This window comes from Marmota monax, unplaced genomic scaffold (genome assembly GCF_021218885.2).
Source record: "Marmota monax isolate L192 unplaced genomic scaffold, Marmota_monax_Labrador192_F-V1.1 WCK01_AAM20220418_F8-fsc00065, whole genome shotgun sequence".
Taxonomy (NCBI): domain Eukaryota; kingdom Metazoa; phylum Chordata; class Mammalia; order Rodentia; family Sciuridae; genus Marmota; species Marmota monax.
Window position 1 is genome coordinate 9522287 of NW_026694038.1, and position 15481 is coordinate 9537767.

The window sequence follows — 15481 nt, forward strand, 5'->3', positions numbered from 1 at the left end:
CTGCCCCAGGCTCCTGAGTTACTGGGATTACAGGTGTGTGCTACCACACCCAGGTAAACGTCTTCCAATTCTTAAGACTCCCAAGGCAGCAATCTCCTAGCTCTCATCCATCCCATGGTTGACAATTTTCACTTTTAGAAAAACTGAAATCTGTGCCCCATGGAGATTGCCCCATCAAAAGCAGTAAAGGGAAAAATTAATTTACAAGAAGAAAATGGCAAAGGCTATCCTTACCATGCATGCTGTACTCCAAATGTCTGCAGGTGTACTGTAGCCAGCTCCTATTAAAACCTCTATGGATCTATACTGACGTGTTTGGATGTCCTCTGTGAAGTGTTTATGCTGGAAAGGAACAGATGCATTACCACAGAGGAACAGAGACATAAAAAGGAAAAATAAAAAGGGTCTTCTCAGAATCATGACCAAAATGTTTTAGAAAGAAAACTACTTACCACCCAACAAGCATTTCCCAGGTCAGCAATTTTTACTCTAATTTTATCTGCATTCCGTGGATCCAGGGGGTTCACCAACAAGTCAGCCGCCCGAGTTTTTGCTGGCATGGGCAAACAGTAGCAAGGTTAGTGACTGGGACAAGGGGTTTGCATGTGTGAACACAGTGTTAGCCAGACAGACCACCTCCTTTTTTAGAAGGACAAGGAGATGGTGATCATTTAGGTGGACTAAAGAGAATTAAAAATTTTTGTTTCCATCTCTGGAAAATATTACACAAAGGCAATTAAAACTTAGCTACACAGAGGACCCCCAAGGATACCTCTTCATCCCTAATTCCTTTGTCTCAGCCCTAGAACATGCTGGCCTTGCTCCATTCCCTGCCTGTTTTTCTGTGGCTGCTTCTCATCTGATCAGAGGCTATTGCCTCATGGGCCATATCTAACTCATTGGTGCATTACCACAAAGAACATAAAGGTAAACAGAATATTGCCATGGCAGCCAGTCACTTCCTACTGACACACTGTTCATCAGACATGGAATGACTACCAGGCCCCTGGTACCTCTACCTTAACACCCACAGCGTCTCCTACAGTTCCTGCTGCCTGGGCTGAACACATAGGACTAGACTGGTAGTTAATTGACAATATAGATTAAAGGGAGGAACTACTTTATTCTGGTTTAATTATGGACAAGGAAGACTCCAGAACAGACATCTCCTGATATGGCCTGGGCCATAAAGGCAACACATGAACCTGTCACACACTTAGGTCACTCTCAACTCCAGGGTGATGCTGAGGTTTTCTTCACATCAGGCACAAGGCCACTGGTTCTGGGGCCAAAATAGTTTTTCAGATCATTCCAAACCATGTCTATATGTCAAGCACCATTAACCAAGGGGCAGGTGACATAGAAAAAGAACTTGGTGAGGCTCAGAGAGAAGACCTTGAAGTGAGTCAGCATCTTCATCATCAAATCTCAAACTGCCCTATAAGCTCAGATTTCTGGTAAGAATAAAATGTAACTGGGGCTTTCACTTATTATAAAATAATTTTGAAATAGCATCTATAGACTTTAAAAAGTCTGCTCAAAGCAGGGCATTTAACACCCACCCCAGAGTGTCTTTTTGCTCACTCACAAGGTAGGCACTGCAAACATAAACTACACCAGTTTTTGGTTACACTGAACTATGGAATCTTGGTGCTTAAGGCGGTTCAATTCCTTGACAAATACCAGAGAAAGAGAAGAAGGCCAGCTTTCCTAGTAGTGAGCAGGGTAGACTATAGCAAGGTCCCCAGGATTCACAGCATCCACAGGACTCCCAAGGAGGGTTCCACATGATGCTGAGAGAATTCTGGCCAGTGTTTGAGCTCTCAAGACCTATTCTCAGCTCTTGGATCAACCCAGGCCAGTCAGGCACAGAGGTTCTCCTGGTGCATATAACCTACTCCTGCAACCCCTCCCCCTCCCTTTTTTTGGTTACAGGGATTGAACCCAGGGGCACTCAACCACTAAGCCACATCCCCAGCCCTATTTTTTGTTATTTTATTTAGAGACAGGGTCTCACTGAGTTGCTTAGTGCCTTGCCATTGCTGAGGCTGGCCTTGAACTCACAATCCTCCTGCCTCAGGCTCCATAGCTGCTGGGATTACAGGTGTGCACCACTGCACCCAGCTCTGCACCCCACTTTATAAGGAAGCTATCCATGATGGAGCATACCAAAGACCAAGTAGGAAGTGAGGAAAAGAAACACAGGAACTCAGAAAGTGATGAGAAAGCAAGCAGCAGAGACCCACAAGGGAAGGCAAAATGTAAAAGGGGTAAGAAGAGTGATAAACATAAAATGCTGACCCAACAGATAAATGGACAACACTAGAAACTACTAGATGAATCCCTCCTATCATCTAATCAAGGAGAATCAACAGGAATTTAAAGTTTGCAGAAATGGATTCAAATTTAGTTTTTAACACCTACAAGTTTTAAAACTGGCATATGTCAAACTCTTTGTGACTCAGTTTTCAGGAAAGGAGGAAATGGAAGAGATCACCCCCTCCCAAAGACACAAATGCAGGAGAGCATTAGGCTGAATGTACAGATCCTGGAGCTTCATTCTGCTGTAACCAGCTGAGCCATCCTCTTGGGTCAGTGAAAGAAGAATGAGCAGGCAGGTGTGTGGAGCCCAAGAGTGAGCTCCCTTTTCTAAACAACTTCCAAACATTAAGATCCAAGGTTTACTGAGGGAAGAGGATGCAGCTTCGTTTGACATTCTGTGACTTCCCAGAATATTTTATTTCTTTTCTCAATAAGAACAGGTAATTGAGCTGGCTTTTATTTGAGGGTGCTCAAATGGAAGGAAGCAACTTGTAATCTGCCACCCACTCCTAGTTCTTGTTTTTAAAGATACTTCCCGGGAGCTGCACAATTCAGATATGCTAGAGAAATACACTTTTGAAGATACCATCGCCACATCTTTAAATACCATTTCTTTATACTTACTATTCCTCCTTTATGTTCACTAAACAAAATCTCTTTGGGTACATGCTAGTATTCTCCAGGTTCAGGTTTGTAAATAGTTATTCAGCTCACAGTAAGAGCTGAATGTGAGCTAAATGATACTAGATAATTTACTGCAAAAATTTAATTGTGTAAGAACACAACAGGAGGGTAAAATAGATTCTGTTTGTGTTTCTCATTTCCTCTCTCAGTGTGACAGCTCCTGTGTCAAGGTACCTGAATGCAACACTCCAAAAGGCCTCATAAATAATACAGGGACGCTCACACTTGCTGCATAATCATTACAATTTTGTGTTGCAAGCAATCAGATCACCCCCTCTGATTAAGTGGCCACTGTGGCAACCTGTCAGAGCTCTTCCTTTTCATTGATAATGCTAAACCAAATGACAAACTGAAAAGCTACAATTGCTCTCTGCTTCCACCAAATAGAGAATAAGGGAGAAGATTTAACTTCAGGAAGGGCTGGGTCCTTTAGGTCACCTTCTGATAAGTCAATCTCTGGGTAACACTGGTAAGTCTATCCTATAACCTAGCAAGAAGGTAGTTAGCAGTGCCTCAGCTGCCATCACACCTGGGCAAGGCACCGTGTGAGGCAGATACTCCCTCTTTATATTTTAGAACATTCTACAAGGGAGACATAAATATCCTCTCTACATGGAGATGGGTCAGAACAGGAAGCAGCAGAACTAGGAGACTTACTGAAACACCTAACCCATTCACTCAAAAAATGGTTACCAAGCCCCTTCTGTGTGCCAGGTGCCAGCTTGGCTCTAGGGTCACAGCATGAAGAAGACACACCCCAAATTAGAAAATTCACATACTACCTAAAATGTAGACAATAAAGTAAGTAATTCACACAGCATGTCAGATAACTACATATGCTATTAATCAAAGAGAAGGAGGATAATGTTTAGGAGAGGTCATTTGTGAGAAGGTGACATTCAAGAAGAGGACTGAATTGAAGGAAGAAGTTCTAGGCAGAAGACAGTGGAAATGCAAAGGCCAGACGCAGAAAGGAGTTCAGTTTTGAGATACTTTAGGAAGAAGCCAGCAGGAGTGGTGCAAAGCACGTGACGTCAGACCACTGCAGGGGACATCAACTTCCAAAGGTACCTCAGGGTATGGCTCTATGTGGGAAATGCATGCTAGGTCATTTTGGATGTGGAGAAAAGATAAGGACATATACTTTTAAAAGGTGTCTGTGGACTAGATAAGAATGGCCTGGGGAACAAGAGGTGGAGGCTGTCCAGCAGCAGTCTAGACAAAAGCTGACAGTGACTAGAAGACATGTAAGGACTCCATGTAGACCCTACATGCACAAACAATGATGCCCCCACCCCCACCCCCATGGCCTCTGTGCTTCAGACAACATGAGCCAAGATCTATGTTGTAGTTCTGGCAGCTAATAACCTAAGAGGAACCCTTCCCCCTTTCACAACCTTCAATGGCTGTCAAGTTACTCTGGAAAAATATTATATCCTTTAGCCTGGTATTTATGTTCTTTAAACATCTCAACATGGCCCCCAACCTTTCTTATACTACTTCCTCATGTACATGTACTGTGTTCTAATGGGAAGAATCTGTGCAAATTCTCAACAAAGCCTGCTTCTTTTGCCTCTTGATCATATAGTAACTGGTTACCAACTGTAAGCCCCTAGACCATTGGGAAACAAAACACCTCCTCTATGGGGAGACTACCAAATGACCGAGCAGGAAACCAAAATGGAGTGCCTCTACAGGATGACTGCATCAGGAGATCCTGCCTGGAACCTCCCCCGAATTTAACAACACTGAAAAGTTCTGCTTGGTAAGAAGAAAGGGACAATGTAAAAAAGATCACCGATTTTCATCTGACAGAGCTTCTAGGGATGGTAGTGTGTTGGAGAGAATAAATTTTTTATTGCAAAAGGAAAAAGTAAAGAATAAAATATAACCAGAAAGCACTCATTTTTTCATTTATTAAAGTATTTATCTTAGCATTCAGGTGTTAAGGATACAAAGGTAAAAACATACCATGCTCTCAAAGAGTTTACATTCCATTGAAGAGAAGATAATGCAAATGAGCAATGACCATACAATCAAGTAAAGTACAGTCAGTAGGATAAGAAGAAAGATTGCAGAGGCCCGCTAGGGAATAGAGAAGCAACCACCCAGGAGGAGATACATTGTTTTGTCATATTTTGGATCATGGAAACTAAAAAAAAAAAAACCATTTTAGAACTACTGAGGAAATCGACTATATAATGAATAATAGATATTATAAAATCACTCATATTCTTACTATGATAATGGTATTATTATTATGACAAAGATGTCCTTTCATCTCTCAGGAGACAAATACTGAAGTTTGTTTGGTTTTCTTTTTTATTTTGGGTGGTGCTGAGGAATGAACCCAGGGCCTCATGCATGCCAGGCAAGCACTGTACCAACTGAGCTATATTCCCCAGCCCTATACTTAAGTATTTAGAAGAATCCCAATATCTACAACACAGTTTTTATTTACATATATGTAAATATACCTAGTGTGGCAAAATGTTAAGTATGAATTTATATTGAAGGTATACAATTGTTATTGTACTATTCTTTCAAAATATATATTTTTAAAATACAGAGATGTGCTAGGTATGGTGGTATACACCTGTAACCTGAGCAACTCAGGAGGCTGAGGCAGGAAGATCTCAAGTTTGAGGCCAGCTTCAGCAATTTGGCAAGACCCTGTCTCAAAAAAAAAAAAAAAAAAAGGGCTGGGGATAGAGCAGAGTGGTAAAGCATCCCAGAGTTCAATCCTCAGTACCAGAAAGAGGGAGGGGGGAGGCGGGGAGGAAGAGAGGGAGGAGTGGGTTTTCTAGTAATTCCTGCAACTCAGAGGATGGGTCTGGTTACTCATGGATCATACACCCCACTAAAACACTCTAGCAATGACTTAAAGACAGGTGGGGATGGCAACAAGAAAGAACAAAAAGCCAGATCAAAAGGTAGCCTCTGTGATAGTACAAACAGGCAATGACCATGCTCTTTAGGGCCAAGGCAAGGAGGACCCCCATTTAAGGAGGTATGACTGTTAGGACAAAGTGACCTACTGGGTATGAGAGAAAAAACGGGGAGTGTCAAGGACCATCAAGGGAATACAGGAGGTTTAGCCAATCGAGAGAGCAAACTGTGCTCTGGTTTCTACATGTCTGAAGTCCCCTTGTGACACAGAGATCAGGCTGTCTTGAACACTGTTGAATAAGTGGCTCTCCAGCATAGGAAAGCAGAGGAAGAGATTCTTCTGCCAGAAGTCCCTGGATCCTCCACTTGCTTCCTCACTCCCTCAGGTCTCTAACCAAAGGTTATCCTGTCAGGGAGGTGTGATCTCTCTCAGTAAGATCTAGAGCAGCCCTCCACACCACTGCCTAATTTACCCACAGCAGCTCACAACACTAACTGGTTTTCACTGGCTACCTACCCCCATGGTAATCCAAGAAGAAAGGCAGGTACATCCTTGGTTTTGTTGACCACTATCCTCAGTACCCACAACAGGGACTAACCAAAATACTGCTGGGACTCAACAGTTGAGTGAATAAACAGGGATTTGGTCAGCAACACCACATTGACAGCAGCTGTAATCATGGATTACATGGTTACATGGACAGGCTTGGGTCAATTAGGGAGAGACTAGAGTGTCAGAAGAATGGGCTAAGAATAGAGATCAGGGTAACGCCCATGCTTAAGATTGCTGAAAAAGATTAGGGAACTACCCTAGGAAATAGCAGGACAAAGTGCAGCCCACAAAGCAGGAGGAGGACTTAGGTGGGCCAGGCAGCAGGGTCTGTGGAGTGCAGCTCAGGTATGAGTCATATACCCCCCACCCCACTGTTAAACACAGGCTGGGAGAGAAGCGCAACCTGATGTCAATCAAGAAATGTATGGACGTAGTTCTCTGATAGAGTGCCCAAGTATTCCTTAAATTCAAGCAACGTGCTCTGAGTTAAATAATATCTCCAACCAGATTTTACATTTTGTCTAAATCAGAATGTTTCCCTCTCCTCACCCATTCACTCGTGCATTCACCATAATTTTGAATTTCCCTCTACTTCTGTTTTTTTCATAGGAAGTTTTTCTTTTAAGCCTAAACATATATCTGCCTATTATGAATGTGAATTATAATGTGGTGGACAAAACTGGACCAGGAAACAGGAGGCCTGCATTCAGAATCTACTGGTTACTAGCAAGACAAACTGTCCTGAGCCTTACAACTCACATGGGTCTCAAAGACACTGACAACATGGCAATAGCAGTAGCAAGCCTGGCGCCTACCAGGTTCATGACAAGAAGGTACATTCACTAAGAAATATTCTATACATTATTGTCATTATATATCATATATCATTTGTTTACCTGCACTATTTATATACCTAAACCATTTACAGGTAGCATTTGATTCAATGCTAATAACTAACCTAGATGTGGCCACTGATTTCCTTTGATAGAGGAAGAAACTGAGACTCAGGGAGATTTAGAAATCAAAGTTCCATAGCTATTAAGTTTTGAGCTGGGATTTAATCTTGGTTTTTGTTTTGTTTTGTTGCACTAGGGATTGAACCCAGTGGCCTTTTACTACTGAGCTATTCCCCAGAATTTTTTTATTTTTGTTTGCTTTACTTATTAATATCAGGGATTAAAGCCAGGGGCACTTAACCACTGAGCCACATTCCCAGTCCTTTTTACTTTTTGAGACAGGATCTCACTAAATTGCTTAGAACCTCACTAAGTTGCTGAGGCTGGCCTTGAATTTGTGATCCTCCCTCCTCACCTCCCAAGTCACTAGGATTACAGGCATGTGCCAACATACCCGGCCAGACCATTTTTATTTTGAGGGGTCTCACGAAGTTGGTGAGGCAGGTCTCAAACTTGGGATCCTCCTGTCTCAGCCTGAGTTGCTGGGATTTCAGGTGTGAACTACCACACCCAGCTTAACCTCATATATTTGAAGCCACTGCCCCAAACTGTTGCTTGCACAATAATACAAAGCTACTCTGTAAATTTACTTTCTATATGCATCTGTAAGTTAAAATGAGCAACAGCAAAAATAAAAGCAGAGAAGGTATATTTCCATGGCTGCCTTTTCCTAGAAATGAATCTACCTGTGAAGCTTTTGAATATTCCCTGGCCAGGAAAAAGGTGACCAGGAGCTAACTATGTCCCACCAAGTTAAGAAAACACATGCTAGAATGATTAGTTACAGCTGAGTAACAAGGGTGGCTGGCTTTCTCAGAGAATAAGTTGTCAGCCTGCTAGAGTGAAAGGGGCTGCAGAATCTATGGGGCTGTCTATAGGGCTGGCTCATCAATAACCTGCCATGTGTTAAGCAGTCCTATCAGCAGAGGGAGCAGAGGAGGTTTCTGAGCTTTTCACTGTGAGCCAGAATGGAAACCAAATGAGAGCCCAGTTTTCACTTACTGAAGTCACTCAGCAATATGTCACATGGCATTTGCTCCCAAAATAAGGGTTTGAAATAAGACAGGGCCCTGCACAGACACACCTACAATCTATTTTCATGTTTAAATCATGTCACTTCCTTTAAAATTACAAAATTATAATCTTGGGACTGTTATTGATAGCAGGGTCCTATAATTAGGGACAACTATCAAAATAACTCAAGACACTTCTTTCTCAACATAACAAAAGAGCAGGCAGATGTTCTCTCAAATAGAAACAAGCCAAAAACCTAAATATAACACCATCAGATGAAAGAGGTTACAAATTATAAGCTAAATTAATGCATTGTAGGAACCTATAAGGATGCTAAACTCCCAAGGTTTTTGCAAATGTTAGGTGTCACTGACTAAATATAGAAAGAATAAGAAAAGCTCAGAAATGGGATTGCATAAGCAGAGAGTAAGAGAAAGCCCAGTGGCACAGAACAAATTTTTAAAGCACATTTCTTGTTCATGAGTATAAAAGCAATAAAACAAAAATGGTTAAAACATGGACATGGCTTTACCACCACCAGTCAGCTCCTTTCACAGTGTTTGTCAAAGGCATGACCCTGGAGCCAGTGAAAGCAGACAATGGATGGGAAAGGACACTTACTTTTTGGCAAATCCCCAGTACTAGAGGCTGAAACTGTCCTGCTTCTGTCATGGGATGGACTGCTTTCCTCTTGCTCAGTAAGTGGAGATCCCTCAGAGAGCACAGAGCCACAGGCCACAGGTTCTAAGGGCCCAGAGAACAATGAAGTGGAAAACTCTGGAAACTGCGACTCCGGAATCTTATGTTGTCCATTTGGCAATTCACCATTGAATTGTTCGTAGGAGCTGCTATATGTGTAATCACTTTCTGCATTGGGCTCATCAAGGTTATATTCCTCAGGATTTGGGCAGTCATCTTCATCATCCTCTTCATCCTCCAGCTGCTGTTCCAGTAAGAATGGACCATTCTCAATATGGCCATTGGTTTTGGGTGACTCAATCCATGTAGGGTCTATATTCGCAAGCTCCTGTTCAACATCATCTTCATCTTTCTCAATGTTTTCTTTCTCAGTGTCTTCTTTCTCTTCTTGGTCCTCAGCTTCACCTTAAAAAGTTCAGGGGTTAAGAATTAGGCCTTGGTACTCTCTTTGACACAGTGGCATGAGGTACTTATGTCCTTTGACAAGATATACTTCTTAATGTGCTTAATTTATGTACCACACAGTCAACACCTCTTGGCTTTCAGGGTAAACCCTGTAAGCTTTCTAAATCTTATTTTTCATTTATTTAACTTATTTGTTTATTAGTCAAGTCTCCTTAGAGGAAGTTAGCATTGGGGGAAAATAATTTTATAAGTAAAGTTGGATTTCTATTTCTACCCTCTCCCGAACCTTCAGAAAAAGGTCTGTGATGTGTTAGTTAGGCAAAAATTTAATCACAAAATAAAAAGGGGCCATTATTAGCATGGATAGAAACATGGTGTTTTCCATTTTTAAAAACTACTGCGGTGTTAACTAATGTCTGTCATACATTTTTATTAATGAACTACAGATTGAACAGGTTGCTTCCCGTACTGTCCATTAAGAAGACAGAGAAACTCTTCCTTAGTATCCAAAGCAGCAGCACAAAGCCCACCTCTGTGATGCTCCCAAGACCCCATCAACCCTGACTCCGGGTGCCACTGACCATCGTCTTTAGCAGTCTCTTCCTCGGTTGCCTCCTCTAATCCTGCCGCTTTTAGTTTCACCTCTGGGCAGTACTCATCATCTTGCTCATTGGAAGGTACAGCGGAGGTGATGTTTTCCTCTATTATTTTTCTTTCAGCTTCTCGCTCCAATTCCTCTATCTCCTGAAGGCGTTTTTCTAATAACTCAGCCTGCCTCTTCTGTTTCTTTTTCAGCTTTTTCTTCTTGTTTTTAGATATTTTTCCTATCTACAACATGTTAAGAAAATACCATAGGTCAGTCGGCTCCTTTTTAAAGCACCATATAATAGCACAAGTGCTGGCAGTATGGCAAACACTAACCATTTTTTTCACGTCATATTCAATTAAGTTCACAAACCCAGAGAAAAGCATTATGGTGAAAGAGAAAACAGTCTGGCTAATATCAGGTCTTACCCTCAGAGAAGTATACCTCCTCATCATTTCAATTCTAAGAGAACTGAATCACTGAAACACTTGGAAGCTCCTCTTGAAAGTTTTATTTGTTGCTGCCTTATACAAAGTTACATCCCTCTCACCTCCTTATTAACTAAAAAGAAATGTTTGCCAAAACAGGGAGACAAGGGCTGGGGTTGTGGCTCAGTGGTAGAGCGCTCGCCTAGGATGTGCAAAGCACTCGGTTCGAGCTTCAGCTAAATAAATAAACAAACAAACAAACAAATAAATGTGTTGTGTCTGGCCACAACTAAAGAATAAACCTCAAAAAAAAACAAAAACAAAAAAAAAACAGTGCTGGGGAAATAGCTCAGTTGATAGAGTGCTTTTGCCTTGCATACACAAGGCCCCCTGTTCAATCCCCAGCACCATAGGCGGGGGGTGGTGGGGGGACAGGTAGACAATAGCACTGCCTGAGTCTGCCTCACACTGAGTTGTTATCAGCAAACAAAACAACATGAACTTTAAGAAATGAGCCTATGAAGTAAAAGGGTGAAAAATCAAAAACCCTAAGTTTTTGCCTGCTTTCAGCTCTGGCCACCTGACTTGGAAAGCACAGGCATTAAGAACCTCCAACATTTCACAGGATTAGTGAACTCAAGCCAGCAAACCAAGAGAACACTGTGGAAATGACTCAGGCTCCCCAACTGGCCAGGAAGCCAAATTCTCAACACTGAAACTTCCTTCTAAAAGGAGGGCTGCTTCATTGAACACAGTGTTTCTGACAGGACCACAAAATGGATAATACTCTCTCGTACTTACACAACTGTCTAAGAAAAAAAAATTAGAATATCAGTGTCGGAAAAATAAGTAACTGAGAAGCCAATGAGAAGTAATATAAACTGATTTTGGAATAATCACACTTCAAACTCTTAAGCATCACCTCACAATTCAGGAGATTCTGCCAACAGTACCTAGGAAGAAGCTCTTACAACAGCTTTGATGACTCGTAACTATGCAGAAATCACTTCAACTTAAAGAATTTTACATACTTAAGGATACAGAGCATTTATAAACATGTCTACCTTCTAAGTTAATACATATTAGAACATTTGTTATCATTTGAAAAGCTTAGTGAATAGTTCCTTTTAACATGCTGAATATAAGTATATATTTAAGTACTTACAGGTTTTTGCTGTGGAGCCGTACTCACTAAAACAATATAAAACAAAATGGACGTTAGACGAAAACTGACACATACATTTGGGTAATTCAAACTGGCAAAATGAATTAATTACAATCTTCTAATGGCTATCCAACTTCAAAAACTGTTAAAAATCAAGAGCTTCTTTATTATAAGGATCTAAAGAAAATGTATTCAACTCAAATGACTGACCCTTAAAGGGCAGAGTAAAAGCTGTTCATACTAAGTCATTTCTATTATTTATTTAAAATTAAATGACAATCAGTTTCAAAAAGAGTCAATAATCTCAAGCATCCACTATCAGTTTAAGAAAATGAAGAGTTCACAAATCATATAGTCATCAGACCAAATTTGTTTATAGATAATGAACAATTTAGATGAGAAAATGTACATTTTATTTTCGAAATCCACTTGGCAATCTCATACAAAAAAACTAAGCTAAATAGTACAGAGTTTTTATTAGTAATTACACAGTAATTTGTGACAATTATTCCAAATCACATTAGACCCCTAACCAGAAGCAAAAACTTGACAGGCTGGTTCCATGATCTAAAGAAACACCCTTAGAGTAGATAGTAGAAGAAGTAAGAGCCCCAGAGCCCTAGTCACAGGAGTGTTAGCCCTGTACAACTGCCTGACCACACACCAGGGCACAGATAATGTAAAAAGAGCATATCGACACTACCATTACTGAATTCTGTGAAATTCGAGGGGGTGGGGGGGAGCACCCTTATATGCCAACGCTCAAGTCATGTGGTCATCTTTCCTCTATACCCTTAGGTCTTTCGTATCTAATTCCAAAGTCTCTAATTAAATTCAGACTGATAGAGGTATGTTAACTGAAGAGAGGGAAGCATTCTAACAAATTAAGCTAGAAAAAAATTCTCATGACTATGTTCCTCCCTACAGAAGTAGGTAACATAAGAAAATGCAGATACAGATAGATGAAGCAACAGTTAATAATTTAGGTGGTCTTTTAATGGAGGACACAAAGATGAATAATTCAAATATTAAAATAAAATGCAATTGGAAAATCGTCTAAAGAAAATGTTCCAGTTATTTCCAGCAACCAAGCTCTTACAAAAAGTTCCTAATTTGCATATACATATTTGACTCAACTGCCTTCAGTGTACAACTCTGCAAGTTCAAAATGCCCTCAAGTCGACTGAAATGAAGAAAGATCAGCTCAATCAGCTCCCTCACCTGCAGACCCTGAAGGAGGAGGAGCACCTGCTTTCTGCCACTCAGTGGCTTCGGCTGCCATTCTTCTCACATATGCATCATCCACACACATCAAGATGTTTTCCGGCTTTATGTCAGTATGAATAATCTTGCACTTACTGTGTAGATAATCTAACCCTTGAAGAACCTAGTTATAGTAAAATCGAAAGAGGAAAGTAGCTATCAATACTTTTATTATTTAATTTTTATGCATTTGCAAAATAGGTGATGCAATCACACAGCACAAAATTTGACAGACACAAAAGGGCATTTAGTTAACAAAACAAAACCCTCCCCACCTTTGCCCCAATCCAGCTCTCCCTTCCATAAGCAACCAATGTGTAAGACTGCACAGATAATTTATGCTCGTGAAAGCAAATTTCTATATGTACATCTTTAGTAACAACTTTACTGAAAAAGAATTCACGTGTATAATTCATCATTTGAAGAGCACAATGTTGTTTAGATGTGCAACCATCACCCCTTCCTAATTTAGAAAGTTTTCATCACCCCAGAAACATCATACCATTAGTAGTCACTCCCCATCTCCCTCCACCACCACCAGCCCTGACCAATCACTAATGTGCTTACTGATTCTGGACATGATATTTAAAATGAATCATACAGAGGGATTTTCCAACTGGCATAATGTTCAAGGCTCACTCTTGTGTTAAGTATATCCGTATTTCATTTCCTTTCATTGCCAAATGATATTCTGCTGTGTGGAATACAACATTGTGTTTATCTATTCATTAGATAGACATCTGGATTGTGTCCAACTTTTAGGCTATTGAAAATAATACTGCTATGTATATTCATGTACAAGTTTTCGTAGGGATCCATCTTTGTATTTTCTTGACTTAGAGGGAAATGTTGGGTCATATGACAAGTATACATTTAGCCATTTGATGAAGTACCCACACTGATTTCTATAGTGCTTATTCCTTTTACATTCTTACCAGCAACATATGAGGGTTCCAATTTCTTCATTCTGACCAACATTAACTATCTTTTTTATTGTAGTCACACTAGTGGGTATGAAGTGGTATCTCATTTTAGCTGCTGTTGTTTTGAGACAGGGTCTCACTCTTTCTCAGGCAGGTCTTAACCTCCTGGACTCAAGCAATCCTCATGCTTCACCATGCCAAATAGCTAGGGCTCCAGGAATGTCATCAAACCCAACTTGCATTTTTCTTTCTTTCTTTCTTTTTTTAATATTTATTTATTTATTTATCTTTTAGTTTTTTTAGGTGGATACATTGGTTTGCTTTTATGTGGTGCCGAGGATCGAACCCAGTGCCTTATGCATGCTGGGCGAGCACTCTACCACTGAGTCACCACCCCAGCCCCCAACTTGCATTTTTCGTTTTGATTTTTATATTCCTAGTGGTTAATGATGCACATACATTTTTAATATTTCAGTAAAAGGAAGACATAATTTTTTTTTTTTTTCCCGTTTGGTGGTTCTGGGGACTGAACCCAGGCCTTGTGCATGCTGGGCAAGCACTCTACCAACTGAGCTATATCCCCAGCCCCAAGAAGGATATAATTTAACCAAAAAATAGCTCTGATAGCTAATAGCACTACAGCCTTAAATTAAAAGAAAACATTAAACCAAAACATACACATGCACATCACCTCAAACCAAACAAAACCTTACAGAGTGCCAGCGACCTCAATGCAAGGACAATGTTTCTCTGCAATTATTTCCACATAAAAATTAATTTTTAGAATATACTTTTCCATACATTAGAAATACAAATATCACCATTTAAATATTAAGTCATTTGGGCATCTTGTCCACAAGAAACTGGAAATGTAAAAGAGATAAGCAAAAGATACACTGCATCATCCAAAACTAGGTAACACCCAGCAAAATCCCAGTGTGTCTGCCTACCATGAATAGCTGGCTAAATAACCTTCAAGGATGAAACATTACGAAGTGAGAAGGAACCAAATTTTTTGAAAGAAAATCAGTTTATCTGTCTCTTGAACAGGGATTACACAGGTATTAAAACATCTATGATCACTTAAAATAACTTTTCATAGGAAGCATTTTCACATGAATTCACTGAAACTATATCATCTGAACTCACAGGCTATGAACTATTTGAGGTGTTTGATATACAACAGTAAACAGAGTTCTGCAACTTCAAAGCCCTTAACAGTTCTCCTGTCCTCATAGAGCTTACACATTCTTGGTAATGGCTGGGAGTAATGGGATTAATTAAAAAAAAAAAAAAAAAAAAAAAGATGAATCACAGCACAATACCAAAATACTGACAAGTTGTTAGTAAGTACCAGTAAAATGGGGGAATAAAAAAAGCCTAAAGAAATGCTTCTGATTTTTAAATTTAGAATACTTACTGTTTAAAATAATACCTCAATTAAAATGTTTAATTATGTTTAGAATGTCAAAGAACCAACAGTCAGACAGACATCATTATGTATATACAAAAAGTACAGGGTATACACCTGAAGGGAACATAATCCAATGGGTCTATATGTGGTTCACTGACATTTCATGTATCTTCCTTGTGC

At 40.2% G+C, this 15481-nt stretch overlaps 1 protein-coding gene across 9 annotated transcripts in view; it reads right to left on the bottom strand.

Annotated features, from left to right (window-relative positions):
- Positions 1–15481, bottom strand: part of Srpk2 (SRSF protein kinase 2) — a 215953-nt gene that overhangs the window by 18113 nt on the left and 182359 nt on the right. For all 9 annotated transcript variants that reach the window (XM_058585503.1, XM_058585504.1, XM_046464178.2 and 6 more), the window contains 6 exons: positions 12923–13088; positions 11702–11727; positions 10104–10350; positions 9040–9522; positions 453–553; positions 235–342 (listed from right to left, as the gene is read on the bottom strand). In XM_058585503.1, coding sequence (XP_058441486.1) covers positions 235–342; positions 453–553; positions 9040–9522; positions 10104–10350; positions 11702–11727; positions 12923–13088 — 1131 coding nt within the window. The remainder of the gene's footprint in view (positions 1–234; positions 343–452; positions 554–9039; positions 9523–10103; positions 10351–11701; positions 11728–12922; positions 13089–15481) is intronic.